The sequence below is a fragment of the Misgurnus anguillicaudatus genome, chromosome 8 (assembly GCF_027580225.2).
Source record: "Misgurnus anguillicaudatus chromosome 8, ASM2758022v2, whole genome shotgun sequence".
In the NCBI taxonomy this organism is placed as follows: domain Eukaryota; kingdom Metazoa; phylum Chordata; class Actinopteri; order Cypriniformes; family Cobitidae; genus Misgurnus; species Misgurnus anguillicaudatus.
The window spans coordinates 32,524,235-32,547,937 of record NC_073344.2 but is presented as its reverse complement, the minus strand read 5'-3'; the positions used below and the strand labels follow the sequence as shown (position 1 = coordinate 32,547,937).

At 37.4% G+C, this 23,703-nt stretch overlaps 1 protein-coding gene across 2 annotated transcripts in view; it reads right to left on the bottom strand.

Annotated features, from left to right (window-relative positions):
* abcc4 (ATP binding cassette subfamily C member 4 (PEL blood group)) overlaps positions 1-23,703 on the bottom strand; it is a 53,381-nt gene that overhangs the window by 20,800 nt on the left and 8,878 nt on the right. For both annotated transcript variants that reach the window (XM_055213199.2, XM_055213197.2), the window contains exons 6-20: positions 19,941-20,104; positions 19,630-19,755; positions 18,443-18,692; positions 14,179-14,301; positions 13,733-13,822; positions 13,431-13,622; positions 10,589-10,683; positions 10,416-10,502; positions 10,248-10,344; positions 9,952-10,161; positions 9,603-9,740; positions 9,477-9,514; positions 7,286-7,419; positions 7,063-7,209; positions 318-397 (exon numbers count right to left, since the gene is read on the bottom strand). In XM_055213199.2, coding sequence (XP_055069174.2) covers positions 318-397; positions 7,063-7,209; positions 7,286-7,419; positions 9,477-9,514; positions 9,603-9,740; positions 9,952-10,161; positions 10,248-10,344; positions 10,416-10,502; positions 10,589-10,683; positions 13,431-13,622; positions 13,733-13,822; positions 14,179-14,301; positions 18,443-18,692; positions 19,630-19,755; positions 19,941-20,104 — 1,971 coding nt within the window. The remainder of the gene's footprint in view (positions 1-317; positions 398-7,062; positions 7,210-7,285; positions 7,420-9,476; positions 9,515-9,602; positions 9,741-9,951; positions 10,162-10,247; positions 10,345-10,415; positions 10,503-10,588; positions 10,684-13,430; positions 13,623-13,732; positions 13,823-14,178; positions 14,302-18,442; positions 18,693-19,629; positions 19,756-19,940; positions 20,105-23,703) is intronic.

The window sequence follows — 23,703 nt, the reverse complement described above, 5'->3', positions numbered from 1 at the left end:
AGCTCATTGTACCGCTAAAGATACTATTCTCTCAGATTGTATTCACAGGAATCAGATCTATTTTTAACCAAAAGCGCTCACCGTCTATTGGTAAGGGATCAGTAGCTCATTTGCATTTAAAGGCACACAAATTGCTCCCACCCAAATAGGTGCATTTTTGACATGCTATAACAAATGATCCGTGGGGTAATTTGAGCTAAAACTTCACAGACACATTCTGGACACAGAATATTTATTACATCTTGTAAAAATGGGTATAATCGTCAACAACATTCATATTTCACGGTGTTAAATGGACACAGAACTACAAAACTTACCTGCATAAAATCAACAAATGTCCAAGGAAGCTGGGAATCAAGCTGGCCGATGTCTTTGGAGAACCGGTTGAGAATTCTTCCTGAAATAATGAGAAAAGTCATTCAGTTAATACAACTGAATGCATCAGTTTGCAATAGCCATAAACAATAACACTGACAGTTTGGTTTTGCATTACAAGCAAAATTTTGATCACGCACGCCGTGCCAAGTTTTCAGTTGCACTATTTTATCAATTCCAATCACATTTCCATTTACTTCTTATCTATCTGGTTATTATAATAGCGACCATAAAGGCCTTTTAACCCATTACTTGAGTGATCTGCAGGATAATAAATGAGATTAAACACAAATGAAGCAAACAAAAGAGTGTGTTAAGATTGACACTGGCACCATGCTGACTATCATTTATCAAAGTGGCATTATGAACTATTATTACAAAAACACATACAGTTGTAATGGGATACAATGGGGGCAACATACAAAGCGATAGCCAATGCACATAATCACATACTTAATTTTTTCATACCATAAAAATTCTCTTTTTAAGTCTGGTGCTGTAATTGTGCCTCGTGTACATGCTTCTGATAACTGTCCCACGCTAAAATGATTTAACCTCTTTGACTCTCTAACAGTCATAAAACCACCTATTAGACTTTTGAGACTTGTAAATGCTCTTTTGCTAACGTTATCAACAGTAACACCCCGATAAGCAGCTCTCAGTGAAAAATAACACACGAAACTAAGCCTGCGGTTTATTCTTTTGAAGGTCACCACACGGGGTCCAGAAACTATAGCACAATGAGTCTACAAAAGCCACATCAGTTATTGTATACAAACTTTGTACTGTACATCGTGGCACAAACCACTTTTATCTGGGACAAGCAAATGTATTCATTAGGGGAAATTACAGATTGAGCCCAATTCACAAAAATCATGCATAGCGTTGGGAAATGAAATTCTATTCCGATTCTGGAATCAGATCCATAAGGTTAGAAATCGGATTTGTACTATAAAAATATGCCTCTTATCAATTCCTGTGTGTGCATTTGAAGAAAGACTGGGTCTTTTCAACCATGATCTGCCAAGGCTATGTGAACGCATAGTGTAAACAACATTGAGAAAATAAGTCACACGAAAAGCCAGGACCTTTCAAGATAAGGTGCAAGATCATTTCTGATGGACAGCAGAAAGAGCTCCAAAGTGTTACTAAATTTTGCAAAGTGATAGGATGATTATCTTACTACAAAATACTATAGTTAAACTATGGTAATGTAGTAACACCGTACCTGTGACCACCAAAATGTCAAAACAGATTCAAAAGAGCGCAAGTGTGTCTGATGCCCGCACAGACCGAGTCTCTTCTGATTTGTAGGCTAATAAATATGCAGACTTTCCCATTACAAGATGTTAGTACCCTTTTAAATATGATAAGTGATTGTCGTAACAGCTAAAACTTGGTAAATAAACAAATCACGAACATTTTGAGCTACATGATTTACTGAACTTGCATTCACATCAGTTTTTCCACATAGCCCGAATCAAATGAACATGACTGTGTGTAACCTCTGCGTTTTATAGCTGATATCTCATTTGATTAAAACTAATAAAAAATAACCAGCATTTTTACTGCAATAACATACTGTAGTTAACATCTATGATGTTTGTAGTAAAGTAATCACACAGCAATCACAAATGTACCATTGTCTCATTATAACCATGATGTCTGTAATAAACTATGGTAATAGAAATGGTAATCAATTTGAAAAAACAGGGTTACTAAACTTTTGGTGTAATAAAAATGGGAGTATTTACTTGAGCATTTTTTTTTATTATTTAAAAACATTGCTCAGAAATATCTTTTGCAAAAAAATCAGCAATAAGTATGCTAAATGGGTGATTTATTATTTAAAGTTGATAAAAATTGATGAACAAAATTGATTAAAAAAAGTAAACAAAAAAATCTAAACTGGCATTGATAAAATTTAAACGATACGCAACCCTACTCATGCACTTTGCAAATTAGATTCATGAATGTTCAATATTAAATTTATTTTCTAAACTTCTTTCATAACAAAATAAACTCTGCACATTTCACATGATACATACAAGGATATCAAAAAAGGACAGATTTGACAGTCTTGAAAACCGGTACGTTTTTTCAAGATGGTTTATTTTTGGTTCATTGCGCGACTGTAATGGCTATTAACAAGTTATATAAGTGCATATTTTTACAGAATAAAGGTCCTTGTTTTATTATTGTACAAATTATTAACGTTTTGTATAAATATTATTGCTGTAGAATTGTGTAATTTTGTGTTTTACTTTTGTATCTTTCTAAGGTTGGTTTATTAGATATACTGTTGGGATAGTTTTATCTACAACAATGCGTCATATTCTGTAAAAAAAAATCTGAATCGCAGGTTACACAATAAAGAATCCTTGAAGTCCTTGCTTTGTGTCCCTCAAAGGATCCAGCCTTTGAATTGGGATGCAGCTAACAGGTGCTGCCTTAACTACCAGTTTCAGTGTAAATTACATCAACACATTGAATACAGTTGCATATTAAGGCACTTCAAAGTTTTAAAAAATGGTAGCTGATGGTTATTGAACCATCTGACATGCCTTGCACCACTGATTTCCACTTTAAATGTATTAATATGCATGACAAATTCTTAACATCACTGAAACAAATAAAAGAAAAGAAAATCTGAGATGCATATGTATAAATCTATCTGGTTGTTAAATCACGACTATAATATACTCGTATCATAATGAAAACTACCAAAAACACCCAATCCTAATTTTTATTTCCATAGCAAAATCCAAGATGACCAGACATGGATTTATGAAAGTGGATTTTTTAATGAATTATTCATATATTGCTGTCTTTGATTCTAGGAGCCTGAGACTACAGTAAACATGTGAGTTTATACAATTTTCGCTTAAATGTGTGCTATGAATAAATAGTGCTCTTAAATGACTGTTTAAATGTGGTGGCTTGGAGCTGGAACCGATATTCCTTACGTCATGACTTAACGAGCCGATAACATCATATATCCACAACACACGCAGACAAACAGCCAGTAATTCACCAAAAAAATTAAAATTAATTTGTTCCAACCTTATAAAAACTTTGTTCTGCTGAACACAAATGAAGATTTTGAATTTTTTGGGGCCCCATTGACTTCCAAATATCATTTTTCCGACTTTGGAAGTCATTGGTGCCCTAGATCTGCTTGGTTACAATTTTTTTTTTGTATTTTCATTTGTGTTCAGCAGAACAAAGAAATGTGTACAGGTTTGGAGCAGCTTGAGGGTGAGTAAATGATGACAGAACCATTTGCGGCCCGCCCTCCCCCTCTCTGCGGCCCGCGTCACCTTTCAAAAATATTACATAATCTGGCCCGCAGAAAGATTTTTATTCACTTTGTTTTATATTTAAACTTTCAAGTGTTCGTTCACATGTCGCGTCTAACAACGCGTTAAAACGAGTCAAAGCATTACTTTACAAAGTGCTCGGGAGCGGAAGTTGCGCTCTGGCGTGGGTCGCGTCACCGTTGCTACGCTACGCAGCCATGAACCGCGCGCTCCGTGTCGAGGATAACGGAATGCGTGATCGGATTTTAATGCCTCAACTGAACCTCGCGCCAATCATACCATTGTCACCATGCGATCAGTTAATCTGGTCGGGACTTTGTAGTATTTGTCCAGAGAAGATTTGTTACTTCCGGGTGAATATCAGCTGTTACTCAGAGAAGATCGAGCTGCGGTGGGCTTCACCTCAAGTTACACAGCATCTAATGGAGACACCGCATATGGAGGCAGAGCGGTAGATGTAATGCAACACATTTTAAACTACAGATAAGAAAAAGAGCCATCAAAGTGTCCAGGTTAAGAAAAGACAAAAGATGAGGAGAAATGTACAGAAGATATACTGCTATATATAATGAAGTATAATATATTATTATGTAGCTTACTATTCAATTACACATAGAGCAGTATTATTCTTATTTTTCCTGTCCAACTAGCTTATATAATATGGACTACCCATTCAAAAGTTAAGGGATCACTTTCCCACATATAATAGAAAATTAATTACAACTGAAATAACAAAGAACATAATGAAGTTAATACTATGACTGAAAACAATCTAATATAAATCAAAACAGAAACAATTACTGGTGGTAATTTTTTATAATAGTTTATAAATGTATACAGGAATTAAATGTGTTAGTTTAGTGCAAGGTTATAATAGGTCTTAGTTAAGATAAGGTTAAGAGAAGATTTACTTAGGCTACTTTTATAAAATAATGTATATTAAAAAGATAAAACCACTGCTTATATATTTTCAAGTATTATTATACATTAAATAATAGAAATTAAAAACATGACATTTACAGAAATATTGTACTTTTTTAAAGGAGCGGTGAATCAAAAACTCAATTTTAACTTGATAATTTGTTATATAAGAGGTCATCATACTTAAATGAACATCCTGCAAGTTTCAGAACTGAAAACGTCCGTGCTACTGAAATATAACCGTCTTTGGCACCAAGCCAGCTAAAAACTCCAGTCTAAAATTCGGAAATCTATGACGTCAAAGTAGAATTGAAACACCTCCCCATAACCAAAAGGACAAGTCTACTTTTGTAGCCCCGCCCACAGCTTCGCGTGACACGTGTGTCTCAGTAAGTAAACATGTCTTTAAAGATTGACAAATTTAACCAAAATGACTTTTTAAATACATTTTTTCTGAGAGACTTTTATTTTGACGCGGTGATCTGTTATGATACCATGGAAACGCTTTTTCGGTTGTGAAAGAACCGCGTGGGAACAACCATGGGAACAACACAGAAGCTAAATACTTCAATTCGGAGGCTTGGAACTTAACATTAGCAATATGCTTGGATAAAGTTTGCTTTTGAAGAAGTTCCAGCTCGTGTGGGGAGCGTTTGTTAACGTTGTGGACATGGATTCATTTGTAAAGAAGTCGATGCTGGATTTGCAGAGAGACTCAGTCAGAAGCACCACTTATATTGGATCTGACAACAATGACACAGCAGTATAATTCACAGTAAGACATTTTACTTTATTTAAGTTACTGCGTTTCACTATTGCTTTGTTAAAAGAGATTGCTTGATGTGTCCTGTTGTAACATCCGTGTCTAAATACGTTTGTTGACTGTTTTAATTTACTAAAAACATTAAACGATTAATAAAGGTACAACACTTAACAATACGACTGTAATTTAAAGGTAGAAATATACAAAGTTAGTTATAAGGAAGGATTTATCAACCGCAGTTTAGATTCTGATGCCTGTTTACTGTGTTGTATACGGTAATTTAGGCAAGTTGCGTTTGAAAGGTCAAACACTCAACAAAGCTTATTATTTTTTATCATATAACTGTGGTATTTAACATTACGTGAATGTAAAAGCAACCTCACAAGCACAATAGAAATATACAAAGTTATTGATAAGGATTTATTAGCCGCAGTTTAGATTCGGATGCACGCTTACTGTGTTTTATACGGTAATTTAGTCACGTCGAGTTTTGTTTCTACTTTAATATACGTATTGTCATTTATGTGTATCATGTTTAGCACCCAGAATCTTTTGTGTCTCAAACATATTTGTGTTCGGCTGCTATTTTTATCACATTAATGTTTTTAAAACATTTCCCTACATGTAATGACGGGGAATGAAGCTGTCCAATCATAGCAGTGGGTGTTTACGTTCAGGTCTTCAATGCGGCCCGCCCCTTCAAACGAACCATTTCTCAAGACAGCCACTAATCCATGTTACAAAATAGCGTATTACTTATTGCTTTTGATGTTTTTGAATGTAAAAACAACGCGAAATGCATAAGTAGACATCAATCAACGTCATAAAGCAATAAAATCGACCAATTCACGGCCCCTTTAACGTTAAATAGCTCTGCGGCCCTCCGATGAAATGTCTGTCTTAGAAATGGCCCCAAGCCAGTTTGAGTTTGAGACCCCTGGCGTAAACTAACTAAAGGTTTGCGTCTTCACACAACTTGCAGTCGTGGGTTAAAATCGAAACACTTCACACCAAATGTAGGCAATTCAGAATCAGCACTAAAGGCCTCGAATGATGCCGTTTACTCAATGCTGCCGTGTAAACACTGAAATCTAGATTAAACATTACAGCAGTACAACATCCTGCTTCCCTTTTCTGATGCCTGGAAATCACTTTTAAGCACTTTGAAACAGTCAAAGTCACCGGAAGGAGTGTAGATACTTAAGTAAATACATCAAGTCCAAGAGACACCAAGAAATAAGTTTCAAAAAGTACCCAAATACTGAAAAATAACCACATACAGTAATGCTATGATATTGTTACATTATTGCAAAACATTTGTCGTTAAAAAAATCTATTTTTTACCATGTTCCCTGGTATCTGTATGTAGTAATAACCTTCCCCCTTAGCTACATCAGCTGAGATTGACTTGAATTACTCACAAGTCTCTTTGAGACAGAAAAAGAGGACGGAGACATTTGACAGGGTGTGCTGCCCTCTGCTGGTCACGTTCCGCAATGGCCATCAAACAATATTTATTTATTCCTTAACTCCATTTCGGGTTCTACGACTGTCCTCATAACAAGAACAAGTTAATCTACACACAAGCGAAGTTGATCTACACATAATTTGGGGAAGGACAATATGGCATCTACGATTTGCTCCCATTTACTGTATAAACACAGAACGTGCTTTGGTACTCACCAATCGGGTTGATGTCAAAGAAACGGACCGGGGTCCTCAGGATGCAGTTGAACATTCGGCTGTGTAACGTCTGGGCCGAGCACACCAGAGAGTGAAACATATACAAACAGCGCATGAAGCCAAAGATGATGGTGGCCACGGTTAAACCTGATGATGCAGATGACCCACGATTAATTTTTTTTCAAAAATATTAAGAGAGACAAAAACAATTTAAACTACGTACCTGCGTAGATACCCAGATAGAAGTTCAGGTCCAGCTCCGGCTTTTGACTGCCTATATCAGTGATGTTGGTCGAATTGATGTTAATACTAGTGTCGTTAATAAAAGGGCGGTCAAGCTTCTCCTGTTCTGAGGCCCTGATAATCAAAATCAAAAGCTGATCAGAAATGATGGGTCAGATGCTTTCTGTTTATTTAGAGTCATATCATCAGAATCTGCTGGGTGTACTTTTATGCACCGCCATTCGAAATGAAGCAAACTGCCCAAAAAAGTCTCTAGTAATTCTCTAGTGATTAATCGCAAACATATGTTTTTGAATAATATATACACTCACCTAAAGGATTATTAGGAACACCATACTAATACTGTGTTTGACTCCCTTTCGCCTTCAGAACTGCCTTAATTCTACATGGCATTGATTCAACAAGGTGCTGAAAGCATTCTTTAGAAATGTTGGCCCATATTGATAGGATAGCATCTTGCAGTTGATAGAGATTTGTGGGATGCACTTCCAGGGCATGAAGCTCCCGTTCCACCACATCCCAAAGATGCTCTATTGGGTTGAGATCTGGTGGACGTGGGGACCATTTTAGTACTGTGAACTCATTATCATGTTCAAGAAACCAGTTTAAAATGATTCGAGCTTTGTGACATGGTGCATTATCCTGCTGGAAGTAGCCATCAGAGGATGGGTACGTGGTGGTCAGAAACAATGCTCAGGTAGGCTGTGGCATTTAAACGATGCCCAATTGGCACTAAGGGGCATAAAGTGTGCCAAGAAAACATCCCCCACACCATTAAACCACCACCAGCAGCCTGCACAGTGGTAACAAGGCATGATGGATCCATGTTCTCATTCTGTTTACGCCAAATTATGACTCTACCATCTGAATGTCTCAAAAGAAATCCAGACTCATCAGACCAGACACCATTTTTCAGTCTTCAACTGTCCAGTTTTGGTGAGCTTGTGCAAATTGTAGCCTCTTTTTACTATTTGTAGTGGAGATGAGTGGTACCCGGTGGGGTCTTCTGCTGTTGTAGCCCATCCACCTTAAGGTTGTGCTTTGCTGCATACCTCGGTCATAACGAGTGGTTATTTCAGTCAAAGTTGCTCTTTTATCAGTCGGCCCATTCTCCTCTGACCTCTAGCATTAACAAGGCATTTTCGCCCACAGGACTGTCGCATACTGGATGTTTTTCCCTTTTCACACCATTCTTTGTAAAGCCTAGAAATGGTTGTGCGTGAAAATCCCAATATCAGACCGGCCTGTCAGGCACCAACAACCATGCCACCCTCAAAATGGCTTAAATCACCTTTCTTTCCCATTCTGACATTATGTTTGGAGTTCAGGAGATTGAAATATATAAAAATATAAACATACATATATTTGCAAATGTATATGTTTCCTCAATACATATATAAATGTGTGTGTATTTGTATATACATAATAATTACACACACACACACACACACACACATATATATTATGCAAACACAAACCTTTATTTTGGATGCGTTTAATTGTGATTAATCATTTGACAGCCATAATTCTTATCAGTATGTGTGTTCCCTGGGTTTAAACCGATCTCTCTGATGAAGCCAACACGGAAGTGACTTAAACTGCCATTTATCGACAGGCCGCTAGAGGCTGGCTCCAAAAGAGTCAATCCCCATAAACCCCCATGTTAAAATGCCTAACTTTACAGCAGGAAATAATATGTTTACAGTCTTGGACAAAAAGTTATTTTGGTCTATATAGCTAACTTTGCCCTTCATAACAACTTTTTTTCTACCACTAAGATATATAGGAGCACACTTAGTTTACACTGTCACTGTGTTAGTATGGACACTACTAGGTGTTTCCAGGTCTGCCCTAAAGATTGCAAACAACTACCAAATGTCATTCAATTTTGAATATTTAATACAACCAAAAATTAACATCCTGGACTAATGTACTAATGCATAATGTTTTAAATACAACATTTCTCATACAAACTTTCAGCTCATAACATCAGCAAAGGCCTTAAATGATGGCGTTTACTCAGCACTAGAGTGTAAACACTGAAATCTAGAGTAAACAATTTACTCAAACACATCATCCAGCTTCCCACCACTATCTGCTCCTCCATTGAGGATGCCTGTAAATCACTTTTTCTTTATAAAATAAAGATATGAGCATGATAGATGACTCACCAGTATGCAAGCCACCAGTCCTGAACAATATAAGAAACCTGTGGAGCAGACGACAGCGTTAATATTACTAAATGACATAAACTTTACTGTAAACCTTTTAAAAGGCAGAACCACTATGTCTCCTACCTGTGCGAGGAGGTTGAGGATAGCGATGAAGACCAGGATGAATACGTTGGATCCAGCTCGGAAATATTTCCAATACAAACGGAGGCCGATGGTTCCTTCCGAGCGACTTTCTTCTACCATGGTGTGCACGGTCTCCACCTAACCGTGATAATCACAACTTTAAATTTTCTTTACAAAACAACAGTGCTCATGTGCACAAAGCGAGAAATGTACTAAATATTTTTTTTGGAGTCTCTTGTTATGATCAGACTCCAGTAAGTAAAAGTGACACCACTCCACTAGGTGGAGCCCTTGACCTATCTACACTTCTTATGCAATCCCACACTGTAGGAAGTCAGCAAACACTTACCGGAAGTTGATCGCATTCATCTTTAACGGACAGAACTGAGGAAGTCTGTGAACGGACGGAATTCTGCGAAAAGGTTCGCCTGCGGGGCGATCGAGGAGCTTCTCCTTTCTCACCCACGGTCTCATCTTCCTCATCCTTCTTCAGCAGAGAGGTGAAATCCACTCCCGATTGCTGAAGCTCAGAATATGACCCGCGTGCCACCATGTGTCCCTGAGAATATGAAAGAGCATTTGCTCGCTTTGGTTTGTTTATTTACTTTTGTTATAAAAACTTAAGCACGCAGTGCTATAACGCACCTCCTTCAAAACAAGGATCTGATCTGCGGCCTTCAGGTACTGGAGCTGGTGAGTAACCAAGATCCTGGGCTTGTGCTTCAGAAACCCACAGATACACCTGGGGGAAATAACATTTATGTTAAAGATGTACACAAACGCAAAAGGCATTTAGTGAGAGAACACACTCACTGTTCAAACAGGTGTCGGCCTACTTCTGCATCCACTGCGCTCAATGGATCGTCCAGCAGGTAGATGTCAGCGTCCTGATACACAGCTCTGAAACACACAGCAGTGATTCACATAAGAATGAATCTTTCATTAAAGAATAATTTAAAACTTAAAAGTAGGATGAAGTAACAAACCTGGCCAGGTTGACTCGAGCTTTCTGGCCACCACTAAGGGTCGCTCCTCTGTCTCCGATCAAGGTCAAGTCACCATCAGGAAGCAGCTCCATGTCCTACAGAGGTAAAATAACCATTAAAAATCCAGTGTGTACATCTTTAGCGGCATCTATTGGTGAGATTGCGAATTGCAACCAACGTCTCAGTTCACAGCTCATCCCTCCCTTTCGAAACGCATAGAGAAGCTACAATAGCCACCACAGGACACACATGCCATCGTCTGAGACAATGTACAGGGTTCCCACACCTTAGTTAACTTCAAATTCAAGGAGCTTTCAAGGACTTTCCAGGACCAATACCCTCAATTTAAGGACTAAATGTGGGTACACATTTCAAGTGAGAGCAAGGTTACATTGTGTCACCTTTTAAGATACATTGTTACAGTTCTCTTTTGAGAGAACTTGCGCTGCGTCACTGAGATGACACTTTGGGGACGCCTCCAGGGGTAAGTGCGTCTGAATGTGTATATCAATCAAATTCAACCAATGGTGAGGCTTAACGACAAAGACAGGGTGATGCGGGAACCACAGTTACATACAAAAACATAAGTTTTCATGTGTCAAACACAACTATGCAAAAATAGCATTGTGGTATGAATCAACATTCGCATACAAGATGTAAGCATTTAAAGGGAACAGTTTAGCACGTGTGCTTAAAAAGTCTAGAATTTTAATGAGATTATCCTACACTACACAGGGAATAATATGGATTTTTTTCCCAGAAAACTTCTTGCATAAAATAGATTCAAGCACTTTCAATGACCTGTCTCTATGTATGTAGATTTTCAAAAACGTCCCAGGGCCTTGAACTTTTCCCAAACTTTCAAGGATTTCAAGGACCCGTGGGAACCCTGAATGTAGTGATAAAAGGCACCCTATGGAGCAGTTTGTCCATTAAGGGCTACTGTAGAAACATGGTGGTGCAAAATGGCAACTTCCTTGTAAGGGGACCTGCGATGTATATAAATAAAAACAACTCATTATAAGGTAATAAAAACAATACAGTTCATTCCTTACGGTCTTTATACACCACTAATAATAATCAGGGTACCCCCAGGATTGTCAAACCTAAATTCAAAGCTTTTTAAGACCTTTTTAATACCACTTCAAGTGAAATGTAATACCTACATTGCACCCATTCGAGTAGAATAAATAATTGTAAAAAACGTAATATACCTCAAATAATTACTATTTTTACTACTATAATTACTACAAGTGTTTGTACATTCATGACAACATGCCTCTGAAAGGCTGAGTCCAAGGCCCAAACAGCTTTACTCTTATCTTTACCCAACAATCAAACCAACAATCAAATAGATTTAAATGTACATTTATACATTTATTGTAAATTTGAAAACCCCTAAATCAGGGATGGGCAACTGGAGGGCCAGGGGCCACATGCGGCCCTCCTCTTTATCTTGTGTAGCCCGCCACGTTTTAATATTACCATTATGTTGGAGAAGGTAATTTATGTTAAAACAATAGTCTTGTTTGATCCATGCAATAAGCAGCAAACCAAACAATAACACAAATTTTAAGGTATTAATTTTTTTGCTGTTTAATATAGATAAATACGTAGATACAACATGTAATAACACTCATCAGTAATGTTCTGAACCAGAACAATACTGACAAACAAAATTAACCATGAAAATTCAACAGAAACTCCTTATTGGGATACTCAAACACAACAACAAAGTAAAATGTTATGCTATTTTGACCCTAAAAGATCTGTTCACTGCACCAGACCAAGAACTGGACACAAGCTCATATATATATATATATATATATATATATATTTCTGTTAATCTTTATACTGGACCATACTAAAGTTTTTTAATGCTAACTTAGTCTGATAATGTCAATATGTAGCTAGTATATATTGCAAGATGATATTATCTAATTAAACAGTAAACAAAATATATAATAGCTTAAAAATATGTGTTATTGTTTGCAGCTTATTATTGCATGGATCACACAAGACTTCGACATTCTTCGACATAATGATCATATTAAAACGTGTCTTCTCTACCTAAATTTACTAGAGACGGATTGTGGAACAGAAGATTGTGTGTGTCACTGATTAAATCCAACAACCGATCACAGGTGTGAGGACGTAATAGCACTTTTGGGAGTACTTCGACTCGGCGCAGTAACACCCTCCCTCTCCCATTATGAGAGTGAGAAGGGGAGCGGACTTTTCAGGCGAGTCGAAGTACTCCCAAAATTTGCCATAAAATATAGTTCCTCTTTTAAATCTGCTTAGAAAAGCGCTACGTTTTATTTTGTACCACCAAACTTGCTCGTATAACTACTCGTCTTAAATAGGAAAAACGTTGATGTGTTTGGTCACTTCTAACTTTATCTCTGATTGGTACCATTGAATGAATGGGGCTAAGCTAAATGCTATCGAAGTGTCGCAGCGCGCTCCAGCGCTTACGTGCACGCACTAAGATGATAGAGGGATGTATCAACAATTCTTAGTTAAGGTAATAACATATTTTAATATTGACTATTCCTTTAACTCAAGAGTGTAATGATCTATACTTTTAGATCTGTCAATGGAAACAACAAACCACAGATTTACTTTTTTTGCAGAATACTAAACTAACAATAAATACAAAATATATGGCATAATATTATATTATTATACTACTAATTTACTAGTTAAAATAATAAATATAATTTTTTATTTATAAACAATAAATTATTAATTTTTAAATTAAAAAAAAAAATTAAAAAATGTGGAGTTTCGAATGTCACGCTCTACCAGCTGAGCTAAAGAAAGAGGACAGGTATCTCACCCTCTTAAGCGCACAAGCTCGAAGGACCTTCTCATATCTCTGGGGCTCCAGCTCTTTCCCGAACAGGATGTTGCTCCGAATGGTGCCGGGAAAGACCCACGGCTGCTGAGAAGCGTACGTCAGCCCACCTTTGATCTTTATCATGCCCTTATCAGCCGGAAGCTCACCCAGAACAGTGCTGAGCAGAGACGACTAGATGGAGAAGCGATATGGAAGTAAAAAAAATATTTTAGCATCTATTGTGTATTTTTCTAAAATGGCAAGCTTGATTAAATCAAAGGGTGAAATTTTTTGGTACTGACCTTGCCAGCCCCCACAGGACCAATAACGGCCAACAGCTGACCCGATTTTACAGTAAAAGACAGATTTTGGAGTGTTGGAGAGTCCAGAGACTGTCAAGCAGAGGTGACAAAATATAATACATAATTATTTGAAACTTTTACACATTCTCAAAAAATTTTAACACCATGTGATGAAACACGAGCTTTAAACAATAACCTGCAAAAACAACAGAGGAAGGTATGGGTTCACAATTAATAATAAAATGATAAAACGAGCCATAAAAAGTTACATAAATATTGGAAACGTAATTTCTCTGATGCAATGTTGATAAAAAAAAAAAATGAATGACCAAGTAATATGCTTTACCGATGACTCACATAGCCTAGATACATGTATACAACAGGTGGTATTTGGGCCTTTGAATGTGGCATGTGTATTATTCACAGGCCTGTGACGTCTATCTCACCTGGTCCCAGTAACATACAAGATCCTGCAGCTCCACAGATGCCTCCTTCTCCTCATTAGACAACGAACCCTGAGACAATGACCTCTGAGAGTGATCCTTCAGCTCATCCAGCATAAGAAACTTCTGCATAAGAGAGAGAGAAAGACCACAGGTCTGCTGTAATTTTATGTTTTTTTGCATCACTTCATATTTTCTGTGGTTGCAAAAACTTAGGAAATGAGAGCTGACTGTGAGGTAAAACAATATACAAATGATCCGTCTTCCACTTTATGGCTCTCTTACATAGACAGACAATCCATGATTACAGAAGCTGCAGATTTATGTCTGGCTTGTGCAACATCAGCTGAGTCAATGGGAACTTTGAGGTTGATCTAAAATTAACTTTGAAACTGACACCTGAACATTACAGAAGAGTCAGAGAGCGCAGATTTAGAGCAGAAGTCAATACAGAATTCACGTGACTGTTTAAGAATTTCTCAGGCTTGAATTCACACAACTACACAGTTTAAATTCCCTGATATTTCCAGGTTTTCATACAGTCTCAAGTCTGTTTGCCAACCAAAGTTTTTTAACGAAGTTTCAAAGGTCTATAAACGATCCCAAACGAGGCATAAGGGTCTTATCTAACGAAACGATTGTCATTTTTTGACAAGAAAAATAAAAAATATGCTCTTTTAAACCACAACTTTTCGTCTAGGTCCGATCCAGCGCGACCTAACGTAAATGTGTAGTGACGTAGGGAGGTCACGTGTTACATATATAAAATGCAAATTTGCGGACCATTGTAAACAATAAACTGACACAAAGACATTAATTAGTATCAGTTGACATACAACAATGTCGGAACGGTCTTCTTTCAACACACTTGTAAACACTGGGGCGGAGTTTCGCATTCTTCCTCTGTGACCTCTTGACGTCATGACGTATTGCATGGGGTCACACTGGCGCATCACGACCGGATCTAGACGAGAAGTTGTGCTTTAAAAGTGTATATTTGTTATTTTTCTTGTCAAACATGACAATCGTTTTGCTAGATAAGACCCTTATGCCTCGTTTGGGATCGTTTATAGTCCTTTGAAACTCTCACGTGTCAAGCGTTGAGTTAAGTATTAAATGTTGGGCTCTATTAAAGTCCATTAAAATGAGAAAAATCCTGCAATGTTTTCCTCAAGAAACATGGTTTTTTCTCGACTGAACAAAGAAAGACATCAACATTTTGGATGACATTGTGGTGAATAAATTATCTGGATTTTTCTTTTAAGAAAATGGAATATTCCTTTAAAGAGCAACTATGGTCCGACTCACGATTTTAAATTTTCTTTGGTGTGTAAGTGTGTACCCCAAACCCCAAAGTAAACGATAACGCAAGTTATCATCTCCAACGTAAATCTCTTTTCTTGGACTACAACAAACACATGAATTGTAGGCCATAGTTTACTTGCTTGAATTGGTGACCTAGACAAGACCGACATTATCATAATTCCTCTCGCTTCGGACCCACAGCCTGCAAGTCAACTCCTGTTAGCATCGCATTGTGACCGAATCTTTCAAACATGGTAAGGAGCGTCACATTTCTGGCTGACGTCAGAGGTATTCAGGCCAATTACAACGTACAGATTAGCTGACCAATCAGGGACACAGCGATTTTCAGTTTGGTACAAAATGAAAGCGTTTGAGGAAGGCATGATATCTGGAGCTACAAAAATGTAAGGTATGTCGAAAATAATGTGTTTTTAAAAAAAATTTCATAAACACATTGCATTATACCAAATACACAAAATCATGTTTTTAGCAATGAAATATGTGCACTTTTAAGCTGAATTTACACTGCAGATCTTGATGCCCAATTCCAATTTGTTGACTATATCAGATTTTTTTGACGACCCGCTTACATCATCTAATAAAACGGACTAGTATCCGATAACAGCATTTACACTGAACACTTGGCAAATCAATTCAAAGTTGACATACCGATGCAATATGTAATATACAAAATTATTATACAATGATTTGGATTAGTCAATTTTCTTTAAAAAATCCAGATAATTTACTCACCACCATGTCATACAAAAAGTGGATGTCTTTCTTTGTTCAGTCGAAAAGAAATTGTTTTTTGAGGAAAACATTTCAGGATTTTTCTCATTTTAATGGACTTTAATGGACTTAACAGTTTTAATGCAGTTTAAAATAGCAGTTTCAAAGGACTCTAAATGATCTCAAACGAGGCGTAAGGGTCTTATTTAGTGAAACGATTGCCATTTTTGGCAAGAAAAAAAAATAGGCACTTTTAAACCACAACTTCTCATCTATCTGCAGTCCTGTGACGCGCCAGCGCAACCTCAGATGAGAAGTTGTGGTGTAAAAGTGCATATTTTTTATTTTTCTTGCCAAAACTGACAATCGTTTCACTAGATAAGACCCTTATGCCTCGTTTGAGATTGTTTAGAGTCCTTTGAAACTGCAATTTTAAACTGCATTAAAACTGTTATGTGTTGGTGTCCATTAAAGTCCATTAAAATGAGAAAAATACTGGAATGTTTTCCTCAAAAAACATAATTTCTTCTTGACTGAACAAAGAAAGACATCAACATTTTGGATGACATGGTGGTGAGTAAATTATCTGAATTTCCTTAAAAAAAAATTGACTAATCCTTTAAGGAGAGGACAGGAAAGTACAGGGAGGAGAGAGGGGTATGGGATCGGCAAATGACCAAGAGCCGGGAATCAAACTGCGTTCGCTGAAAGTGCCCACTACACCATCGGCTCCGACCCAATTCGATTTGTTCATCATTTAATAAAATGAACTTGTATCTAAATTTCAGCATTTACACTAAACACTTGGCAAAACAATTCATGGTAGACATACTGATGCAATATCCAATGGACACAGACAAAATGATTATACAATGATCACGAGATTATACCGCTTTATTTCTGTAACAAGACATAAAATGAAAAGCATTACTCTACTAAGTGGAGCCGTCAACCTCCATTGCACTGCTAAAAAAAAGTCAAAGGTGATATCCACCCAAGTTGACATCATTTGCCAACGTCACTTTTTACAATGATGTACAACATGTCTTGACCTGGGAACGTACGGTCTGTTTACATTGCGGACGGAAATAAGGCCTGAAACTCCTGGTTACACATTCGTGGGTCATAACCGATCTGTGCGTCATTTTAAACACACAGTGTAAATGTGGCCTAAATGCACAGTTTTAAACAAACTGTACAGTCTCTACTTATGTTTTGCTGTGTGTTTTCTGTGCAGTCGTTATATTTTTTTAACAATAGCAGATGAGAAATTTTTTTCTTTTTAGAGCTAGGACATTTTCTAAATGACAAAAAATGTGTTTGTCTGAAAAATGATAGACATGTGTATCTCAGACGGCAATTGTGTGGTATTTTCGTTTTTGGCCAACTATCGCTTTAACTGACATGTAACAAACCCGGTGATACCGGTAGGGTAGGGAGGTTATAATAGCCTATGAATTCCCGTGCAGCCATGCACATTTTACTTTCACTTTTAAATTACATGCAATTTTTGGTATGATGTGCATGCGTCAAATCGCCCTTAACTTTTGAATTAAGTGCTTGAAGTGAGCAGTTGCGCGCTAATCTTTCTGAAGCCTGCTCGTCCCAAGCTTTATGACCTTTCACACTTGCTGCTCATCTGTGCTGTGACTCGCATTCAGCTTGTGCTGAACTTACTAACTTAACTAAATGATTTTATTACTATAAAAAATCTAAACTGTGGTAGATAATAGAGACAGTGGTAGGAAAGTGATGTGATCGTGGAGATTCTGACCACTGTGTAGCACCGATAACTAGTCTACAACAGTGGTTCTCAAACTTTTTCCACGTGCGGCCCCCCTTGTGTACGGTGCATTCCTTTGCGGCCCCCCCAAAGAAAATTTATGACAAAATTTTTTCTAAAATTTAACATTTTAATTGAACAAAACATATTAAGTTATACAAAGTATTGCTGTTGGTTAGTAGCCTTATTTTTTTAGGTTTAATTACACAGAATTCATGATAAATGAGTGTATTTTATAAAATGTCATAAAACTGGGGCCCCCTGGCACCATCTCACGGCCCCCCTGGGGGCCCCGGACCCCAGTTTGAGAACCACTGGTCTACAATATATCTCTGAATGGCAAATAATGACAAAAACTTGTCAGACGGCTCTTCCTGTCTAAGTGGGAAGTTCTTGGCCACTTTAAGAAGCAAAACCACAAGAATTTTTTTAAACAATAAAGCTTACCTTAATTCTCTTGATGCTGACGGCCGCTTCAGCCGCCTTCTCGATGGCAGAGGGGAAAAATAAAGTGACGGTGAGGCGGACGGCGGTGTACAGCGACACGGTCACAAACACCCGACTGGCCGTGATGGTGTTTCCCACCAGCACGTACACGGTGAAGGTCACAAACAGAATGAATTTACTCGCTACAAAGAACGAGGCCATGTTAAGTCCACGCAGATAACTGCTACTCATGATTTTCGAAATCTCCTTACTGAAAGGAAAAAAACAAAAGTCATAATTAGGACGCTTTATGCCAGGAAACACTGAAACATGTGCACACCAAAAGTGAATTTAATTATTTGCGTAAGTAGATTACATACAAAGTAAATGCAAATTTACACCGGACATTGCGAATTATGCAAATGGGCGACGTGATTGGCAGAGAGCGCACAAAATTCGCCTCAAATTACGTTTTCCTCACAAGTTAAAATATTTCAACTTAAGCGGAAACACACGTAATTATTAACACGTCCAGTTTGACATGTCCTGTTGTATCAGAAAATGGGCGAGAGCAATGTTTTTATTTTCGATAGTGATGCAAAAAACAAGTCATCATGTGAGATTGAGTAACACATTGCGCATATTTACTTCCCTTTTGGTGTGCACACACCATTAAAATCCTAAAGCTGGATTGCCTAGTACTTTATTGTAAGAAAAACCTTGGGGAGGTTATTCTGAAGCAGATAAAAATACAGATTGCGCATAGAAAGACAGATAAGATTAAAAGTAATCTTTGTTGTTTATGTCTTCATCATGTTTATTGTTTCCTAATCTTTGTAAGTCGCTTTGGACAAAAGCGTCTGCTAAATGTCTAAACGTAAATGTCATACAAACCTTGTGTTTTACTGAAACAAAATGAGGATATGAGACAACACAAGTAAATTTTTCTGGTAACACTGGCCCCTTAACTGAATCTGAACAGATTTTAACTCTGATCCTGGACGTCTTGCTTATTTCAACCTCTTTGAAACTGGAATCGTATATTGTGAGTCATAAAAAAAGAGCTGACCTCATCTTTACAGATCTTAAAAAAAAAAACACGTGATGTAACACTTATAAAACATTTGGAAATATTCCAGCCTTGGCAAAGCATTTTGCTGACTATATAATATTGCGCAAATGAAATCAGACTAAACAGTATCATTAACCTTCGTACGTCACCGACAAGCGCCGCAAATGGCTTTTCCCAGGCATACATCTTGATTATACGCATGCCAGACACCACCTCATTCATTGTGCGTATCCTACTGTCTGTGAGAGCTGCAGTCTTGGTCCTGAATGAAAGAAAGAGAAACATAAAAACTTTTCTTCAATCATTTGTTTGACCACAAGACGTTCCTAATGAAAGATTAGCTAAGGGATAATTAATGATGAACTGAAATACACCACAATTACCATGCAAAGTTCTCTTAAAATTCATTTCACCAACTCCCATTTTAGGATGAATCTGAGAGCGTACCTGTACTTAGAAAACAGTTTTCCAAACATGGTCTGAAGCGGCATAAGAAAGACTAGAACCACCATGCCAACGAGGCACGACGGTCCGATCTCTTGCCAGAGCAAGCCGACCACAGCTGCAGCCTGGAGAGGCCCCACCCACAGGAAGTGCAGAAAAATAGTCACCTAGAAATTAAAATAGGAAAAATGTGGCAGATCATGCAACAGTGATTCAATATGTAGCATCTTGAACAATTGCTGCAACAGTAGCTGAGTTTTCATCAAACTGATTTTATGCGCATTTTAAAGGTATAGCGGAGGATTTTCTCGAATTTTAGAAAAGAACCGCCTTCTTCACTTTTTTAAAAAATGCATTGCGCAACACACCTGATTGACAACTAGGAGGACCAATAGGCTTGATGATCCACCCGGAAAAGCAAAATCCTCCGCAATACCTTTAAAGTAACGCAAAAGAAACAAGAAATTTCAATTAAAAATCCCTTAATTCGCAAAAAAGGTGGTTTTGACTTATGCGAAAAAGTGTAAATGCGAATAATGGGAGATGGAAACGCATTTGCCGAATAAATCCCGTTGTCTTTCCCATATATATGTGCCTCGATCAAAAATTCTGCATTTCTTTTTCTGTGTACAGCATTCAGTTCGGCAATTACAAACTGCACTGCCAGTAAATTTTTAACTTGCCAAATCGTTACTTAATGCAGTCCTGTCTATTTTCTTGTTTTATTTACTGTTGGTTACTAAGTTACCAATACCACCGTAATTCATTTGTACAACTTGATGGAAATGCACTTAATTCGCATTTGTTTGTTTTTCTTTTTTGCAAATTTTTAAGATTCGCTTTATGTTTTGATGTTGTCTTTGTGATCAGCCGATACCAATGCCGATACCGATTTTTCAAGCTGATATGCAAGCTCTTTGATGACTGTAACTGTTAACATTTTTTCTAGATAAGTAATAACACAGATGTTGCCTTTGTTATATTACTTGCAGTAATTAGGTTTATTATTGTTTTAATAGCGAATCAAATAAATTAGCACAATAAATATTTCTTCTGCAAAGAGAAATGTAATATGCCTTTAAAAAGTCTTATGTCTGTTAAAAGTGATGAAAATAAAACACTTCACAGTCTAAACTGTATGAATTAAACATACACGCATTCGTATGAACTATAACAGTTCTTTAGTGAAGAGCAGAGAGTGATTTTAATGAGAGATGAATTAGGTTACTGTAGCTTTAAGACGTGAGAGAGATCACTCCGTTCACGTGCACTGATGACTGAGGCTTCTGTGTGTGCGCACGCCGGATGTACGCAGACGAAAGCAGCTGTGAGGAAAATGAAAGTTTAAACGCTCAAAACTTTAAAACGCATGCAAATAATAAACTTTTGGCATGAGGATGCAATTATCCGCGATAGATGTGTGTTGTATTATACGCTGTTTGATGGGGATGTGAAGACGCGTCGCGCTGTTGATCGGATCGCGTCCTCATAGAAAATACACTTATCTCTGCAAAGGCAAAGAGAGAAATCCAAATCTGCATGTCGCAGATGAGCAATTGGTTATAAAAATGCTCGCATTGCGAAAAAATGGTCTCTAACTGCAGCCGCATTCAGAAGCCCTATGTTGACAAAAGTAAACAGAAAGATCGGTTTAGGAGATCGGCAAATTTAGCGAGGACCGATCGAGTCATTTAATGACGGAGCATCCCTATTTGTAAAATCATATTTTAGACAAAGCCCAAGAGATTATTCTTACAATCCACATAACAAGGTGATTTACTTTCAAACGTTTACTTTTGCCTAAACACGGCCGGTTTCAAAATACAACCTGCCCTTCCTTTAATTCTTCACAGAAACCCTCTGATGTCTGTTGGGTAAATACAGGAAGGCCACAAAGATAGACTTGACGTTTTCTACATTCTTTAGACAGTATTACTGCTTTGGCTTAAAATAATATGGTCAAAACCAGTTTAAACATGTCATAAGTGTTTATAAATTATGTTTTACAGCAGTATTTAAATATGGATTATTCTAGGACAGGAACAGCTCTGTTAAAATCATCAAATAGTTCTCTTTCGCAGGCATCTCCACCTGCTCCATAAGCAGGAATTTGAACTAGCATGCCGCTAGCAACCACAAGGTGCCGCCCCCTTAAAGTTGGCCAGAGAGGAAAGCTACTTTAACATGTTACCAAAAAGTTAAATATATAGTACAAATTAATACAAAATAAAATCGTTTAGTTGTACTATTTCACTGTTAGTCATGTTATAATTTATTTAAAAAAATAAAAAATTAAAACTGAGTTCGTTGTGTGTGTGTGCGTGTCATGTTTGTGTGTCTGGGGCGCACCCCTAATGAGTGTCTATGTAGGTCAGGAAAAAGGGTAAAAACATGTGACCTGAGGTTGAGCTCTAATTGGCTGGTTTCAGGTACGCCCTGGGGCGCAGGACTGTGAGCCCCAAATCATCTCACTTATGTTGTAAGTGAATCAATATTGTTTTAAATGTTTTTTACCTTCTGTGATTGGACCGTTCTCAGAATCTCATAACCGCGTTGCAGATTGCTGTGTTAACTGATAGCTACAGTACTGATCAGTGAAACCAAGTGAAATATCTTGAGATGAAGAAAAATATTATTTTATCATTACAAAATCACTCTATATAAGGTATTTAATTGATGAATAAATAAAGGATTAAGAAGCTTGGACGAGATCGACCAACGGAGACAAATGATGGCAGTCTGTGTGCTCAACCACTTCTCATGGCAAACGGAGTTGGCTAGCTGGATATCATGTAAGTCTTGAGTTTTATTTTTTTTCCCTGTTTGCTGTTTTAAAGTCTGAATGCGTGATAGACGTGCACGACATGAAATTTTGTGGCGCGTTTGAGCTTGTGTTGCGTGGACATAATGAGAGCGAGAGCTCATATATAATCCGGTATATTCCGTGGCTTGGTCAACTTTGTTTTTGTTAGTTTTGTTGTTGTACAGTTTAAAAAAGCAACCACGAGAAAACCACTGTTTTTAAGGAAACTTCACGAACCGTGCAGATTTAAGCTGATGGACTGTATGTAACAGTTACTTAGTCTGTTGTGAGGGAAAAATGTGCTTGTGCTATTGGTATAAAAGCAAAAAGAAACGTACGAGCCTGTGATTAGGCAACTTTAGGTTCTCTTTTTGTGTGTGTTCGGTCGCGTTAAACGAAAAGTCTTTGACGGAGAAAATTTTAAGCAGGATAAAGAAAAATCTGAACGCCATTTTGGCAGATTGCCCATACAACTTAACTTGAGAATGTAATTCCTATTTATGTCCAGTTGGTGGCAGTCTGTTGCTCAAATGACGGCCTGGTTTCTAAACATTCTCGCGATATTTTGATGTCATACACTGATTGGTCTGCGCATCGCTGCTGAAGTTAAACATTACAGGTACGCTGCAACCAGACGCCTGTCTAAGGTAAAGATACAAAATCTAATGACAAGAGTCTGCATTAATCTGCCTTCATGCGTTTATTACACAAGATGGTTTCAGATGAGTTCAGTTCAATTCAGATTTTTACATGTTTATTGATATTTTTAATCGCAGTAGTGTTTTGGATTTGTTCATATTTGCCTGTTCAGCATACAGCTCGCGTGTTTTATTGGCTCCGCTGTCACTGAGAAAGAAAAACATTCATTCATCTGCTTCATGTGATGTTAAATGTATGTAAGTGATGCACGGTCTCCGTTTATCTGTTCTCTAAACAAATAAATAAACACATTTGACTTGTATG